Below are 18,010 nucleotides of genomic sequence, written 5' to 3' on the forward strand. Positions count from 1 at the left end.
ATTAGTAATACAACATGTTGGACAGGGGATTCGAACTCACAATCTCTTGGTTGGAGGTATATGTCAATTACCGTTGAGCTACGCTCGCTTTGGCGAAATGTGCTCTCCTTTGACATTCATTTTTGTCTAAGAAAAATTAGATTGTTTCACATTTCCCACCTTCATTCGGAGCCCCTTCATCAGGAGTTCATAAAGCTTATTCTTTGTTTATATTTGTGGTTTTAAGAAATATATTCAATAGTTTTCAATAGTTGATATTATTTCTCCTGCAACTTTGATTTTGCGTCAAAGATACCTTTCATTAAAATTAGTGAGTTATGTGAAATTCTTGTGTTGTTTTTTCTTTTAATTAAAAACTAGTAGGCAGGTGCAACTAAGGTTGAACAAAGAGTAAAAAATACCGTACTTATTCAAGTTTAAAGTTAAATTTGGTTCATGTATTTTTAGTGGAGTAACGATTTAGCTTTTGAATTTTATTTTGTAACGATTTAGTCCTTGTATTTTTAAATTTGTTACAATTTGGTCCTTAAACTATAGTACGTTAACAATTTAGTCTCAGTAGTTTTAAATTTGTAACGATTTAGTCTCAATCATGTTTTTTTTAATTCTTATACATTTAGATTGATAAATCGATAAAGGATCAAATGTGTTTATAAATTACACAGACTAAATCGTTATAAGATAAAATTCGATACTTAATTTTCACAATAAGGACTAAATTGTTATCAATTTAAAAGTACAAAAATAGTTTTTTAAAAAAAAAATTAAAGTACAAAAACTAAATTGTTACAAATTAAAGTTTATGGATTAAATCGTAACTTTAACAAAAGTATAGGGACCAAATGTATTTTTTAACCCAATTGAAATTTTAGAGTAAAATTATTAAGTTATAAATTTAATCCTTGAATATTTAAGATTTTGTCCAATAGGTTATTCAACTCTAAAAAATATAGGATAGATCTCTAAACTTTCACGTTTCAATTTTGTTGAACCTTTACTTTAATTTTGTACTGATACACAATTGAAAAAAAAATTATGTCCCTATTAGACATAAAATAAAAAAATTTTAATTATTTTTTGGACTATTTAGGACATATCAAACACAAAATTGAAAGTTAGAAATCTATTAAGTACGGTTTAAAGTCAACAACTTACATGTTCGTAAAAGTTCAGGAACTAAATTTGTAGTTTAATCGAATAAAAATTGACATATATTACTAAAATCAAGACAAAAATGATCAACAATGCCAAGGTGTTCAAATTTTCGTTGGCATGTCAACATTTACATTGACATTTCAATGAGTTCTATATCGACATAAAAGATGGATCGGTGCAAAAAAAAAAAAAATCAATAAAATATCATTGGTATTAATAAATTTTAACTTATTTAGAAAGAGTGAAATGTTTATTTGTACTTTAAATATTTATTTTAAATTTTATTTTTCTTTTCATATTTTTTTCAAAAATATTTATAGATACTGATATTTTTGTTTAATACAACATGTGTAGATGAAGATTTAAATAAATATATGTTTTAATTAGTTGAGTTAAAACCTTTTTTAATATTTCTATCGACATTTTTATAAAATCAAAGACATGAAAAATTTGACCCAGTGGTAAGAAACCTTAGTAGAGAAGTCTGAGGTGATTTTTCAACTGCTACGTTAAAACTATATGCTGGTCAGAGTCTTGCTCTTCGGTAATAAATCTCGGTTTAAGCCACAGAATCGATTCGGGAAAAAAAAAAAAAAAACGCATTTCCATCACATTTAAAAATTAGAATTTAGCAAAGCCCAATTCGTCGCCACGTCTTTTTGGCGGCACTTTCTCTCCACTACTCTCTCTTCTGTACTCCATTTCTCCGCTAAAACAAACGTCTCTTCTCTCTCTCTCTCTCTCTCTCTCTCTCTCTCTCTCTCTCTCTCTGCATCTTCCCATTCGCAACGAACCAAAGCACGTTCACTCCATCTTCCACACCTCTCAATTTTCCGTTTCCTTTCTCCATAAATCCGCGCTTCCTGTCTCTCTCTCTATCCCTTCGCCTTCGCCTTCGCCGGACGGAGTTTTCCGATGGGCGCTTCTCTCAACGACGAACTCTCCCTCGCTCCGGTTCACGACTTCAACTCCTCCTTCCAAGACCTCCGCTGCTTCAAGCACGTCCATGACAACGTCCACGGCAACATTTACCTCGATCCGGTAACCTCTTCTTCACTCACCAATGCTCGATTTTGAGCCGTAATCTGGATAATTTTCTGGTGTTTTTCTCTCTTTAATGGCTGCCTGATGGATTCGGTTCTGGTTTTGGTTTTTGTTGTGCAAATGTTGCGGTGCCTTCGACTACTCGGATTTGGAATTTGATTTTCTGAGTTTCTTCCTGTGCTTGCAGCTCTCTCTGAAGTTTATTGATACCGAGCAGTTTCAGAGGTGAGTTAGTGCTGGAGATATTTCTTTGCCTCTATATTTCGATTTAATGTATCTAGTTGGAAGAAAATAAGATACGGCTTGGTTAGTGGTTCTGAAGATACTGTTTATGAGTTGTAGTCTGATTTATTTGATTCATTCCCGTATTGCAGGCTTCGTGAATTGAAACAGCTTGGTGAGTTCTCGTCCTCGATTATTTATTGTCGTGAATGATGTATCTGGTATCCGTACTTGTTTATCCAGGAATTTAAGTTCGCTATGTATTTAGGAAATTTGTATATGGTACTGTCGGTTAATGAAGCATGGCTACCTGTTTTAAACTAGGAATCTGAATGCGTTTAGCGTTGAGTCAAATATTTTTTAGAGTGCTCCTCATTGTATTGAAGTTGTAGGTTAACAAACAACCATTACTGATGAGGAGCCCATGCTTCACTCGTTTGTTTGGTTTCGATATTATATATTGGCATGTTTATGGTGACTATATTGTGGAAATTTTGTACTTATTCATCGCCACCAGTGAAATACCAAGAAAATTTATATCTCAGTGACATGGTGAGGAATTTTTACCTTAAAGAGCTTATTTTTAAGATTGTTTTAGACTGAAAATTCTTCTCGACAGTGGCACAGTAAGGTCCACCTCAAGTCTGTTTGGCATAAATTGTAGTTATATTCAATGTATACTATTACTTTCATGTGGTTACGATCAAGCTTGTTACATGTTCAGGTGCGTCGCATATGGTATATCCAGGAGCTGTACATTCTAGGTTTGAACACTCGTTAGGGGTGTATTGGCTTGCTGGAGAAGCTATTCAAAAGCTTAAGAATTATCAAGTATACATTACTCTTTTTGATATTATGTTTACTTATGCAATACTTTTTTTTATAAAGCAGTTTTGAAGACAATTTCTTGTTGATTTGATGTCTTTAATCTTGTAGGGAGCAGAGCTTGATATTGACCACTGTGATATCCAAACAGTGAAGCTTGCTGGTAGTTTTTCTGTCTCACGTACTTTTTCTAATTTATTCAACTTCTCGTGTGTGATATCTGTTGGTATTTTACACCTTTGTTAATTTGTACTTCTAATTTATCTGACTTTTTATGTGTGATGTCTGTTGGTTTATTTATTACTTCTTTGTTAATTTGTAGGCCTTCTGCATGATGTGGGCCATGGGCCTTTTAGTCACCTGTTTGAACGCGAGTTCATCCCCCAGGTTTTCAGTGACTATGAATGGTACTTAGCAACTTTATTATGGATCACCTGTGGTTCTGAATCTGTATTTTTCTTGGGAAGAATTACATGCCTGAATAGTGTTTTATTTACTTAGTTATGCAGAAGTTATATTTGTTTTTCATGTATTTGATTGTTTTATTTTTTTATTTTTTCCATTATAGGTCCCATGAACTTATGTCAGTTAAGATGGTTGACTATATGGTTGATGAGCACCACATTGATATTGATTCTGGAATGATAAAAAGAGTTAAGGTAAACTGATGTCGTACCAACTATTCTGTACTTCTTTCTCTGAGTCAATGCTTATCATTCTTACATTGGCTACTAAAATAATTTAAAAAAATATGAACAGAAAATATTGGTCAACCGTTAAGATGCCTTATACGTTCAGACCTCACCAGTTAATGATTTAAAGTTTAATGTTGGTGGTTCTTATTGACTTTGCCAGGAGATGATACTATCTAGTTCTGAATTTACTCGGCCAAAGGTAGGAATTTTGTTTTTATTCTTTTGGGAATTAATTGCTGGGAGAAAAAGATCGGATAAATTGGAGGGGATTGGGAATGAATTTTATGGTTTGTACCTACTTTTTATGTGATAAATAGGGTTCAAGGGCGAAGGGTTTCCTGTACGACATTGTTGCAAATGGAAGAAATGGAATTGATGTGGACAAGTAATTGGTTATTGATGTTTCGAAATTATTCATTCAAAATTGATTACACGAGTCTGCCAGTTGAAACATTATAATTACTTACTTTAGGTTTGATTATATTGTTCGTGATTGTCGAGCTTGTGGTCTAGGATGCAATTTTCAGTTTCAGAGGTATAGTTGAAATTATATCAATATATTTTTCCTGGGGGGGAGTTGGCGTGAAGGTGGGTTCCCTAAAAGTTGTCTGTGCTTTACATGCAGGTTGATGGAGACTATGCGGGTTATTGATGATGAAATTTGCTATAAGGCTAAGGACTGTCAGTATCATCAGCAATATCTGTTTCTTTGAAGTACTTTTTGCCTTTAAATTTGTAGTTTATGAGTTGTAATTTTCTAGATCTTACTGTTCACAAGTTGTTTGCTACTCGGGCTGATTTGTATCGAACAGTCTATATGCATCCAAAAGTTAAGGTACGTACGGTGAGAATACTTCACTCACATTAGTTATTTGTCTATACGCTAAATACTCCCTCCCTTGCCAAAATTTATCCTCTTTTTTCAATCCTACCCCTATTTTTTATTATTATTTTTTAAGAATTCGTTTACTTATTAGAAATAGTTTGTTTTAGGAACTAGAAATAGAATTAAAGTCTGAGAAGACAATAAATTAAATTTCTTCTGCTTTTGGCTTGTGCAGGCCATTGAGCTTATGCTAGTTGATGCTCTGTTGAAGGCAAATGATTACCTTGAAATTTCATCCCACATCCATGATCCATCCCAGTACTGGAAGGTTTGAAATGCCATTTACCAGAATTCTCTTGCTCGTGTGATTGTTTTTCTATGTTAATTGCTTACCGTGTTTCTCCTATTGTTTAAAATGCAGTTAGATGATACTATAGTTAAAACAATCGAGACAGCTCCAGACCAAGAACTAAAAGAATCGAGAGATTTGATTTTGCGTATCCGAAGAAGAAATCTCTACCAGGTTTTGTCATTTTTTTTTTTCTTCACTGTGCCTTTTCTCTTCTATGTTGTGGAGTTTGGATTTATGTAAATGTGTACAATGTTAAGCTTACAGTGGTGAACTTTTCTGCATTTCCAGTTTTGTAATGAATATGCCGTCCCAAAAGACAAACTGGAAAATTTCAAGGATGTAACTGCCAAAGATATTGTTTGTTCTCAGGTTTGTAAACCTTTTATGCATACATGCTTGATATAGGGTAACAAAGTTTAGTCTGAATTTTAATATTGTCCGTGACATTGTTGTTTAGAAAAATGGTGGAGTGCTGCTGCAAGAGGAGGATGTTGCTGTCAGCAATGTTAGGATTGACTTGACACGTGGTAGAAATAATCCTCTTGACAGGTTGTTGAGAAAGTTTAGTTCCATCTTTTTGGAGTCATCCTGATGCGGTCGTTGTGATAATTTGTTTGTTGCTAACTTGATCTCTCTTTTTCTGCCTGTTGAATTCGATCTCCAGGATATATTTTTTCAAGGTACATTTCTTCACTCATTGGCCATTTGAACCTTGGTACTGTCCAATTAGATCTTCTGAGTGCTTACAAACTTTTTGTTATGTGAATCTTTGTCATTATTCAACCATGCAATTTTATATTTGAGGTGACATGACATGTCACCTTTGATACAGTCAATCATAAACCTTGTTGATTAGGGATTATGTTCACGAGTGTCATGGCCACGGTTTGGCCAACATGAATATAGCTTAGTGGTAAATAACATTTACTCGTTTCTTTGAGGTCGGAAGTTTAAATCTCAATACCTCACGTTTGTTGTATTAAAAAAATGGCAATAGTTGACCACAACCTATTTAAGTACATGCCAAAATTTCACTGATTATGATACCTCCACTTTTCTGTGGAACTCAACATTTTCCTCAGTTAAATTAAGAGGTTGAAATAAAAGATGTGAAGTAGCTATTTTGTTGAGGCACAAGTTTCACTTATAACAATTTCTTGGCATATGAGTACGGGACTTGTATATGGAAATGGTGTCAGTTGATCAATCTAATAATAGTTAGAACTTTGATCCTCTCTCTTGTAATAAAAATTTCCCTTATTTTGATAATTTATAGAGGAAAATTCCCTTTACCTTCTCTTTTGATAATTTTTTCCATACATTTTCCCCTGCCATTTTTGGAACATTTTCAACGTTGTGTCTAACATTCTTTGTCAACAATTTTGCGATATTAGATAAAAGTGACACTAACCTGCATTTAATATTTCAAACATCTAGTCAAGTTGAAATGTTGCTTGAAATTGGATTCCTTGGTTGGAAGGAACACAAAGTAACTTGATAAAGGGAATCATTGGTGAATGGTGATTACTACAGGGTCCACTTTTGGAATGTCAGTAAAAACTTTAATGACAACCTAGATTTAATTCCTACGAGTACAAATATCGTATATCTTATTTTTCGTTCTGAAAAATCTGTTTCTTCATATAGAATAAAAGATAAAATTCTGTTTGGCAGGATTTTTGTTTTGCCATCAAGTTTCTTTGCAGTATTATAACAAATTCGGTTTTGTACAGGATTATGAAAGCGACGAGAAATTCAAGATCTCTGATGATCGCATAAGCCATTTACTGCCAACATCATATCAAGATATGATAGTAAGGGTGTACTCCAAGAAACCTGAACTGGTCTGTATACTTTGATGCAAATTGGTGATCATGTTTTTGTTTCTGTGCCCAAACTCCAATACCTTTCCATGTAATTTACAGGTAGAAGCCATCTCAGAAGCATTTGAAAACTTTCAGTTGAAAATGTATGGGATTAAAACACAAGTTCATGCAACACCGGAGAAGAAGAAACGTCGCATTTGATATCACTTGTCAGGATTTCTTATATTCTTTCGCAAAATAAGACTACTACTACTATAACATCACACAGACTTACGATTATATAGGTTCGTGATTTTGACATTTCCTCCTAGAAACTAGATTCATGAGGAATTGTACATGATATCCCTTACTGATTTGGAGCTGGTTTAGCTGGAGGATCCTGCCACGAAAAAGTTTTTGGTCAGCTAGTTTTTTTGTCAACCTTTTGGGACAAATGCTGAAGATCTTGAGTCTGCGGAATACCCAATCTCGCCCGGCAGCTTTTAGTTTGCGAATGGTTATCTTTGACAAGTTTTTATTTGCATACTTGTCTTGTTGAATTCAGTATTGTACATCTTACTATACTCTGACTTGTTTGTAATGTCACATACGTTCCTATATAAAGTCATGTCAATATAGAACAATATTAGCCTTATACACAATGATTTGGAATTGTCAACTTTGAAGTTTGAACAATATTAGTACTTGGGCTTTGTGACACCTCTCGAACTTTTTTGGACAGAGTTCAACTGTTACAGGGTGGAGATCAAACCATAGACCTTTCAGATGGGAAATATGCTCGAAAGACTTATTCAGAAAATGCAGGCGTTCTAATATTTATTGGTAGGTAGAAAATGCATCATTTCTTCTTCTCTAAGAGACATCGTTTTCTACATTTTACAAAATCTACAACAGTAGTCTTTCCACAGGTAAAAAAAGTTCCATGACATACGGTATGTTGCGAAAAAATCGGGTTACATCTTACATGTTGATATAATCTGATTGTGCTGCCATTTGTATTGTTGTGTTGTAATTGTAAAGACTAAGGTCTAAGAGTTTTGGAGAAGTTGCAGGTTTGTGGAAAAGGGTGAATCTGGATGCATGGGAAATTCACGAGGCACCTCAAATCTGAGCCATCCACAGAAAAGAAAACAGGTACCTCACTCTTAAGCCCCGTGACTCTACCCTCCCCTTTAATCTCTTCTCTTTCAGTGCTCCCTTGAAGTCAAAAAGCTTAGGCTTCACGGGTCTTTTCCTTCTTTTACTGCATTGAACATTTCTTAATTTGCTCATTCCCTTATTTACCCAATAGTTTTTGGTGCAGTAAATAGTAACCTTTTTATTACTTTTCCACTTCAATGTTTTGTCCTCTCTGGTACTCGTTATATGGTAACTATATTTAAGGTTAAAATAATTTAAATATAATTTTGGTTTTGTACTTTTTGCCTTCGTTTATTTTAATCAGCGTACTTAACTATGGTTCATTTTAGTTTTTTTACTTTCAAATGTTCATTTTGATTTTTGTACTTTTAAAATGTGACAATTTTGGTACTTATTTGCAAAATTTTAACACAAATTTTATATAAAAATTACTATGGTTCATTTTGGTACGTACTTAAACTATGGTTCATTGTGATAGAAAGGAGGAAGGTAAAAATGAAAAATGAAGGGAGAAAAATTGTTACTTTTTTAAAAGTATAGAAATCGAAATATTCATTTTGAAAAGTAACCAAAATGAATCAAAACTAAAAATGCACAAGTGTAATGGAATTTGTGAGGTGAATATGTAAAATTGATCAGGTAAAAATTACTAAACATTGTTTGTTTACCATTGGAAAGTTTGCAAAACTATTTGAGAGAGATTTATAAAGCTAAGTTTAATTGAAGGTTAAATTATAGGTTGTAGTGCGTGAACTAATAATTGATGATATGTCATGAAGCCGTACAAGGGAGTGAACCAATAGGATAAAAATAAGGTTAGGGTTAGGTCGATCAAAAAATCGAGGGAATAAGCAAGAAAAATACATTTTAAATTGGATATTTGATCTGTCTATCCTTGGATTTATTCTATTAGCCTATTTCTTTATGCACGTCATACTTAATCATTACTAATTAATTACTAAGTAGTTTAATCAACATTTTAAGTAGTAGTATTATTAACAACTTATTAGAATTAAAATTATTTTTTAAAGTTCAAATAATTATCAAAGTTGGAAGAATATTAAATTGGTAAGTTGAGCATCATGGATACTTGGAACTTTAGTGGGGTGTGAGTTAGAGAGAGGGAAAGCAGCAAAACTATTTTAGAATTTTAGAATAAACGGTAGAAAGATACCTGGTTAAAAGATGCTTTTAGTTCCTACTTTCATCAGTCCCTGAACATTTTGTAACGTTTTAGTTTTTGTATTTCTAAGTTGGTAACAATTTAATTTCTGAATTTTAGTAGGTAATAAATTAGTGCTAGTAGTTTAAAATTTGTAACAATTTAGTCCATACAGTGGAATTTTTTTTATCGAAATTCAATGTTGAATTTTATTAGACAATAACAATTTGGGGTTTTGTAGTTTGTAAACACATTTGGTCTTTCATCATTTCATCAATTCACATTTATAAGAAACCTCATTGAATCTAAACAACATTATCTACAATAGATACTAAATCGTTACAAATTTTAAACTAATTGTAACACATAAAATTCAAAAACTAAATTGTTACAAATTAAAGTTCATGGACTAGTCGTTATCCCAACGAAAGTATAGAGAAAAAAAAAGTAATTTTTAACCAAGATATATATATTTTTTATTTAATTTTTTAAGGAGAGAGAGAAGCAAATTTAATAGAGGCTACAGTGAAATGTGCAGATTCTAAGTTTATATTATATAGTGAAGAGCATCATATTGCTCACCACTGGAATAGCATCTTATTCATTGTTTATAAATTTGGTCACTTTTAAATTTTTTTGACTGAAAATTCAGAGGTCACTTTTGCAATTGTCTGCCTTCACATCAATAACATTCTTTGTTCGTTTTCTAAAAGGGTATTAAGAATACTATTTTTCGTTTTAAAATATGTTATAATATTTCTCCTTTTCATTCTTTTTGGAGGCTAAGTGGGGATCTGTCTCGCCACAAACATTGGAGCACATTTAATTACATAAGCAATATATTCTTCAATCATAAATGGAAAATAATTGACAACATCCCACATATACACCATAAATGTCAGGTGTGTATTGATTGTTTGTCTACCTAACTGAAATTCATATCCTTGTGTTCGTGTTCGTGTTCGTGTTCGTGTTCCTGCAACATTTTTAATAGGTCTTTTTCTTATTTTTTACCTTGAAATTGAACTTTTTTCCTTGTAATATGTATTTAAGAAATATTTATAGCTAAGATTTTACACCTTTCAAAGTCTGTATTTAAGAAATATTTTTCTCAATTTAACATGTTAGGACTAAAAATACTTGACATCAGAGGTTGAAGAAATTGAATTTTATGTTTAGTATTTTAGGTTCAAACTATGATGACTACTTATTTAGAATTTAATATCTTATGAGCTTATAGATATAGATATCAAAATAGAAAAAAGAGAGCATATCATAATTTATAATTTTGCATCTTCTATCTCTAGTTTTCTTTTTTCTTTTTTAGGTTATAAGGTCAATATCATTCATTAAATTGAACTTGCCACTTGGGGTATAATTAAAAGTCTATCATCCAGTGTAATGGTTTATCACCAACCAAGGAGTGGAGTCATCTAAGAAAAAACTAAGGTGCAAATAGAGAGGGGCTTTTTCAGTCCAAAGATTTGCTATTTTGTTGAACTTCTATCAAACATGCAGAAAGCGAATTAAAATGAAAGAGAGTTAATTGAAGGATGTAAAAGACCTAATCACATTGGTCCCCCAAAAGTTGTTTGTATGTTTGCAAGATAATGAATTGCAATAAAGATACAACTTCAAGGTGAGTCCAATTGATACTTTTTTCGAAGCGGACCCCTAATAACTGCCAACAATTCAACTTACAAAGGGGTATATAGTTTGTGAATAATTCGGTTTGTCTAGGGTATTGCAACTATTGCGATAGGACGATGTCTAGACTAGTCGAATCCTTTCAATTGTAACATGTGGCATATGTATTTAGTGTCTCCAACTTTGGAGGTGGAACAGAGTCGAATGAAGTTGTTGCCATATTTCACTGAAATCACATTTATATTATAGAACTTTGTGCTGTGAGATTGAAGAATCCAATGAAAATTTTCTTGGATTTCAAGTGTTTTATTTTAGATTTTAGGTGTTTTATTTATGTGGTGTAGGTCTTGATCGTTCCATAACGCTCAATTTATAATTGTAGCTAAATTTAAGTCCTTAGAGAAGAAATAGGTCTTGGGTGGACCAAAAAAAGATCATCATTTCATACTGTCTTCACAAATTGACATCCAAATAAAACGTGAGTGGTGATCTCTTGATCTCCACCAAGAATCTTTAGGAATTGATTTATAAAAGTTGTGTATTCTAAAAACAGTTACTTTGGGGTAATAATTAACTAAAGGAAAATTTCATTTGTTTTGAAAGATGAAATTTAAAAGAGGAATGAAATTACTAAAGATGATTTTCGTAGGTCCCATCAATAAATTTCATCCCTATATTATTTCTTGATTTCTACTCCCTCGAATTAAACTTATACAATTATTTCTTTCAAGTTACCACGAATTGAAAAACTGATGTTTTTTTTTTTAAAAGATGAAAAAAATGACGTTGAGATATTCTTAAATTTAAACTTTAATTAAGATTTTTACAGCTCATTCTCGTACACAAACCCCATAATTAATTAAGTCAAACAAATCCTTAATTAATTATTGCTCCCTCCCGCGTAAATCTACACAGCAAAATTAAAATAATGCATCATCTTCAGTTCATAACTTCCACTTTAACTGTTTTTGCAGGTGCATGTGCCCCTGAAAACGGAAAAAGAAAAATTAATCACATACATTTATATAAATAATATTTTCAACAGGACATACATTTAAATAATATAATATTCAAAAATATAAATTTTTAATGCATGATTTTTTACTTATTTTAGTTTATATTTATTCCCTATTTACTAAAGAGTTTTGGGTTTAATTTTCATTTATTTTTACCCATAAATTTGTGTTAACGTTCACTCTTTGGTCCCTCACGTAACATAACCATTGGTAAGGAAATGTGAAAATCTATTTCTCTCCACTCTATTCTCCCCATTCTCTTTCGCTTCTACCAAATCCGGTGGTCGAAAGAGGTGGTAGAGGACCGAACGGTGGTGATCGACGATAGTATAGAAGGAAAAGCGGAAAGATGGATGTGGGGTGAGGAGGAGGACGGTCGGTTAGAGGAGAGAAAATGGTAAGGACGGGAGAAATTTTTTAATACTTTTTACTACATCACCTATTGAAATATTATAAAAATAAATACTTTTACCATGCAAGCATTAAATAATATAAATTAATATTAAACGATCCTAATTCTATGCAACATTTTAAAATTCAGCGAGCATGAGTGAAAAACATAGGGATAAAAGTTTAACATTTTAAATCCTAAATACCAAATAGAAATTAAATTCAAAATTAAAATGTAAAAGTCCAATATTTTAAATTTTAGAAACCAAATGGAAATTAAACTCAAAATTCAACGGTAAAAGTGTAACATTTTAAAACTCAACAACAAAATAGAAGCCAACATGAACTTAATTTAAACCAACACGAACATAACTCAACAGCTAAGGTATCTTATTCATTTCTTTGAGATCAAAAGTTCAATTCTAAACCCGTTGTACTAAAAAAAATATGAGCGCATCTTGCCCCTTCGGTAGAAGTCGGAATTTCAGTCCAATTGAAAGAATAGGACTTTCATCCAAAGAAATGAATAGTCAAATGGAAGAAAGTGGAAGTGAGAGTGAGAGTTTGAAATAGTGTTTTCGTGAGGGAGGAAAAAACCGATGTGGGTCAAAAACAGACGTCGTGTTCAGCCAAAATCCATGCGCCCACATGGATGATCGAGAGAGGAAACACACAGTAGAAGAAGTAGAACTACAACTACAACTACAATCCACCACTCCTCTCTCTCTCTCTCTCTCTCTTCTTTCTCTCTCTCTCTTCTACACCCTCAAATACACACAAAACCCATCATTCCACTACCCAAAAGAGGAACCACCCCTCTGCGCCCGCCCTCGATTTTTAATTTGTCCAATTGATTTCTAGAGACTGAAATATGAAAGAGAAGAGTGAAACCGGAGGTGGGTATGTGAGGGCGGATCAGATAGATCTGAAGAGCTTAGACGAGCAGTTGCAGAGACATTTGAGCAAGGCATGGACCATGGAGAAGAACAAGAGGAGGGAGGACGAGGAGGGAGGCGGCGGCGGCGGCGGAGGAGGACGAGGAGGAGGAGGAGGAGGCGGAAGGCCGGCGATCACGAGGCAGGAGTGGGAGATTGACCCTTCTAAACTCATCATCAAGAGCGTTATAGCTCGGGGCACTTTTGGAACTGTTCATCGCGGGATTTATGACGGCCAAGACGTTGCCGGTATGCCCCATTTCCCCAAATTCGTAGTATGTTATTGTTTTTTCTTTTCTGGGAAAATCTGTTCCTAAGTGCATGGTTGAAGAACGCTCAATCGGTTCTGTTTTCTCTGGTTTTTGTTATTTCATTGATTGTGGGTTCTCTTATTATCCGCATCTGGTGAATTTGGGTGTTCCTTGTTCACGGCGGAAGATCAGTTTATGATTAGCGTATCGTTATTTGCTCAAAAATGAAATGGGGTTTTTGAGTTTTTTGCTGGGTTCTGCTTGAATAGCTGAGGAATTGATAGGATTTGCCTTAATCATGTTTGAAATTATGACAAAATGAGAATCAGCTCTGTTCTTCTACATCCATTGTTTTAGAAATGGCAGAGTTCTGCTTAACTTTTTTTTCTTTTTTTCTTTCTTTCTTCTTTTTGGAGATATTGTCCTCAACAAAACCGTGATTCACGAGATTGGCTTGAGCCGACAGTTACTTGCATTAACTACTGCTCTGTTCTTTTTTTACAACTTTTGTGTGTCCCTATTAATTGTTCATGCACCCTTTTTCAAAAACACAGTTACTCATAAAATTGAAATAAAAACAACAAATTAATTTGAATTTGAATCGGAGTCCCTTCTTGCATAGTTAGCCTCCGGACTCCGTTTGCGGGCTGTCTTTCTGTATGCTCGTCTGTTGTCTTTGTTCTCCTTCATCTTTCTCGATGAAAACTTGGTTTATTATAAAAACAAAATAAAAACAACAAAAGTCATCTCAATCTTTAGGTTTCCAAAATTAGAAATCGTTTAAGCTTTGTTTTAGTGTTGATTTTTGCCTTATTCTTGATGAACTTTGGGGCATCTGTTTCAATAATGCGTTAGAAGTCTAAATGTTCATTAATTTTTCCCTCAGTTAAACTTCTTGACTGGGGGGAGGAGGGTCATAGGTCAGAGGCGGAAATCGCTTCTCTTAGAGCAGCTTTTACGCAAGAAGTTGCTGTCTGGCACAAGCTTGACCATCCTAATGTTACAAAGGTAAAATTTTATGGCGTTCTTCCTAACTTCCTTGTTTTGTTTAGAATTGGCTTTTGACGTGACCGTTTATAGTTTTAAATGGATGAAGGTTTAGAGGATTGTTACCTCTTTTTTGGTCATTAATGAATATACTAATTAATTATGAATGCTTCCCCTGTAAAGTTACCAAGTTCTCCTTGGATTAACACTTCTACTTATAGGTATGAAACTTGTCAAATTTTTTTATCATGTTGATGTTGCCTTTTATTCTATAATTACTATTGAGATCATACATCTGGTGTTTTCTGTATTGTGTCAACAACTGATTCCATCTTTCATATTTGCAAAGGACAAAAAAGTATGTAGTAGTAGACTATAGTAATAGTGATATTTGCGTTATTGGTGTCGAGTCTTTAAACTAGGTGTCTAAAACTGCAATGAGACAGTCCCCAAGGGATAGCTTGAGTGGCTTGGGGCCTTAAAGAATAACCTTGAGATCTTGGTACGCAACTTCCACCAAGTGATGGAGTATGTAGGTCGCCAACTCCTAGGTAGTAAAAAAAAAACTGCAATGAGACAAGCTACTGGCTGAATTTCTGATATTACTGTAATTGCACTATTCGGTGTTTGGAATAAAAAAGTATCATATTTGGACTGTCCCCTAATAGCCATTGGATGAAAATTCGAAAGTCTTCATGCTCTTAATAACCACTAGATATAGATTCGAGTTACTTTTGTGGTTTCTCTCTGCTAACCACATTAACTTTTGCAGTTTATAGGAGCAACAATAGGCTCCTCAGATCTACATATACAAACGGAAAATGGCCAAATTGGCATGCCGAGCAATATTTGTTGTGTCGTCGTGGAATATTGTCCTGGAGGTGCTCTGAAAACGTACCTTATAAAGAATCGGAGGAAAAAGCTGGCATTCAAAGTAGTCGTACAGCTAGCATTAGACCTTGCGAGAGGGTTAAACTCGAATCCTGAATCTCTAGTTTTTTGTTCACTCCCAGAACTCTGAATTCTGCAACTTTTTGTACATTAGACTTGTGCTTTCTTAAACTCAAGGGGAGCTACCATTTGTAGGTTGAGCTATCTTCATTCGCAGAAGATTGTTCACAGAGATGTCAAAACCGAAAATATGCTTCTTGACAAAACGAGAACAGTTAAAATTGCAGACTTTGGTGTTGCTCGTGTTGAGGCCTCAAACCCCAACGATATGACTGGCGAGACCGGAACCCTTGGTTATATGGCTCCAGAGGTATATGCTTGAATCGCCTTCTTCAATTCTGTGCTTCTCTCTGGCCTCCGTAGTTGCTTAACTTTGATCTCAATGCAAAAATTGCTTTTTTTAATCGGAAAACATATTCCATTGTAAAATTTGGGATAGATAAGTTACTGTGCGTTGTGCGTGGAGTTCGCTGAGCAACTTTCCTGGCCCAGAAACTTGTTACGCCTTGTACAAGCCCCAATTCTATCAATATTTTCCTGTTTCTTGAGATTTAGTCCTTCATTATGACTGCTGTTTAGTTTGTTTACTTGGTTAATATTATTAACCAGTTGGCCTTTTGCTTCTGCAATCCTTCAGACCTGACTTCAAGATGACTTGGAAATTTGACAGGTTCTCAATGGCAATCCATATAATAGGAAATGTGATGTCTACAGCTTTGGCATCTGTTTGTGGGAAATATACTGCTGCGATATGCCGTATCCCGACCTTAGCTTCTCAGAAGTGACATCAGCTGTTGTCCGACAGGTAGGTCGAACGGATATATCAGATATCTTTAGTTTCGTGAAATTGTGAATGAATTTCATCCATATCATAGCAATAGCAATAATATCTAATTCTGAGTAGACAATGTACCTAACTTTAGTATAAGCTGAAGATGAAAGACCATCTTCTCTAACTGCAGAATCTGAGACCAGAGATACCTCGGTGTTGCCCGAGCTCGCTTGCAAATGTAATGAAGCGATGTTGGGACGCTAACCCGGACAAGCGTCCTGAGATGGACGAGGTGGTAACCATGTTGGAAGCGATTGACACATCGAAGGGCGGAGGCATGATCCCCCTCGATCAGTCTCAAGGCTGTTTTTGCTTCCGCAGGTACCGGGGGCCTTGAACATGGTGTTTGACTTCTTCTTCGAGCAAACCAATGGCACGGCGGCAGCAACAACAATGACGCAGTATCGAAGATATTGAAATTGTAATTTGGTACAATTGAAAAAGGAATTGGAAGTTGAGAGTGAAGGGAATAAGTAGAGTGAAGGTTATAGGTTTAAGAGGAGCTGTGCAATATGTGTGGTGGTAGTGTGGATTTTGTAACCTTCCCTCTCCTTGTGAAGAAAAAAAATGAGTAAATTTTCCATGGAAGATAAGAGCTTTAATGAATGTTCTTCTGTTAACTTGGATTGAACATTTACAAAGCACCATTACTAAGAAGATTTGGGCAGCACTTCCCTTCAAAGGGTGGTCTTATAATCAATATATATATTTAGGGGTGAAAAAACCTTGGGTCGGGTCGGGTCGGTTTCGGGCTCTCTTAACTTTTTTTTCAGCCCTTTGGGTTGAGAAAAAAGTTTAAAAATAATGCCAGATCATATTCGATAAGATTCTAAATATTTTTGAGCAAAACAAACATTTCAATATTGAGATTTAAATTATTACAAAAGATACAAAGTCTTTTTGATTCATCACTTGCTGAATTCCTAATTTCTATCATGCCTTCAATTCTATTCTTAGACTTCAAAACTCTACCAAGAAACTAGAATTATTACTTAATATTTAGCATAAAATAAAATTTATATAAATGCAAAAATCTCTCTTTCGCCTCTTCTCCATGTCTCCATTCTGATTGATTCGCTTCTTCTTTCGCGCAAGCGCTTGATTTGCCCCTTGTTGTGTTGCATTTTGTGATCCTCCGCTTCAGTCTGCCTTTTTCGTCTCACCGCGATCTGACTTGGATTTCCAATTGAAATGTTAGCTCCAGGTTTTGGGCGGCCCATCTTCGGCTGCGTACTCCTCGTCTGCGTATCTCACACTCCCAAAGCATCTTTTTTCTTTCATATTTCATTTTCCTTTCCTGTATTTTTCTTTCGATTCGAGATATAGGTCGGCTTCGTGCATCTCTATGTTTCCCGGGGGTGCTCCTCAGGTATGCCCTTCCGGTGGGTTGTTCTCTTTAGATGAATTTTTAAAAGTTATGAATAGCTCAAAATATCACCAAATTGCTTCCTCATTAAGTTTGATAATATTTTTATGTAAAAATCATTATCTTGCCGCCCACTATTTCAACAACCCCTAGAGGGAGAATTAAGTGTGAGAAAAATAAGGACCTATTTGACACAATTTTGTTGGGTTGCTAACAATAGCAATAACCTCAAGATCATGCATTTCACATTATTAGAACCAAGAACATAAATGAAGAATGATCAAACCTGAATCCAATCACATTTTCGGTAACCAGAATTCAAAAAACTCTATGGAAATATGAGAACTGAAATATGTTTGGACTATTAGAGACCATATCCCTTGTATCC

At 34.3% G+C, this 18,010-nt stretch overlaps 2 protein-coding genes across 3 annotated transcripts; both read left to right on the top strand.

The window, feature by feature from the left end:
* Positions 1–1,861: 1,861 nt before the first annotated feature.
* Positions 1,862–7,603, top strand: LOC111025381 (uncharacterized). Of its 2 annotated transcripts, none has more exons than XM_022303230.2 (19): positions 1,862–2,196; positions 2,387–2,424; positions 2,574–2,596; positions 3,146–3,252; positions 3,358–3,409; positions 3,569–3,653; positions 3,815–3,905; positions 4,102–4,140; positions 4,259–4,326; positions 4,414–4,476; positions 4,567–4,622; positions 4,703–4,785; positions 5,003–5,095; positions 5,189–5,290; positions 5,408–5,488; positions 5,577–5,668; positions 5,784–5,799; positions 6,853–6,963; positions 7,045–7,603. In XM_022303230.2, exons 1-19 carry the CDS (start codon positions 2,071–2,073, stop codon positions 7,144–7,146), a joined length of 1,428 nt encoding a protein of 475 aa, XP_022158922.1. In that variant the 5' UTR covers positions 1,862–2,070; the 3' UTR covers positions 7,147–7,603. The 2 variants fall into 2 exon arrangements, with proteins under 2 accessions (XP_022158922.1, XP_022158924.1); XM_022303232.2 differs by having other exon boundaries at positions 4,703–4,776.
* A 5,348-nt stretch (positions 7,604–12,951) lies between these two features.
* LOC111025382 (serine/threonine-protein kinase 54) lies at positions 12,952–16,876 on the top strand. Its single transcript, XM_022303233.2, has 6 exons — positions 12,952–13,484; positions 14,373–14,494; positions 15,246–15,442; positions 15,560–15,734; positions 16,095–16,229; positions 16,387–16,876. Exons 1-6 carry the CDS (start codon positions 13,172–13,174, stop codon positions 16,591–16,593), a joined length of 1,149 nt encoding a protein of 382 aa, XP_022158925.1. The 5' UTR covers positions 12,952–13,171; the 3' UTR covers positions 16,594–16,876.
* The last annotated feature ends 1,134 nt before the right edge of the window (positions 16,877–18,010 follow it).

This window comes from Momordica charantia (genome assembly GCF_013281855.1).
Source record: "Momordica charantia cultivar OHB3-1 chromosome 8 unlocalized genomic scaffold, Mcharantia_2.0 BLBB01000008.1, whole genome shotgun sequence".
NCBI classification, from domain to species: domain Eukaryota; kingdom Viridiplantae; phylum Streptophyta; class Magnoliopsida; order Cucurbitales; family Cucurbitaceae; genus Momordica; species Momordica charantia.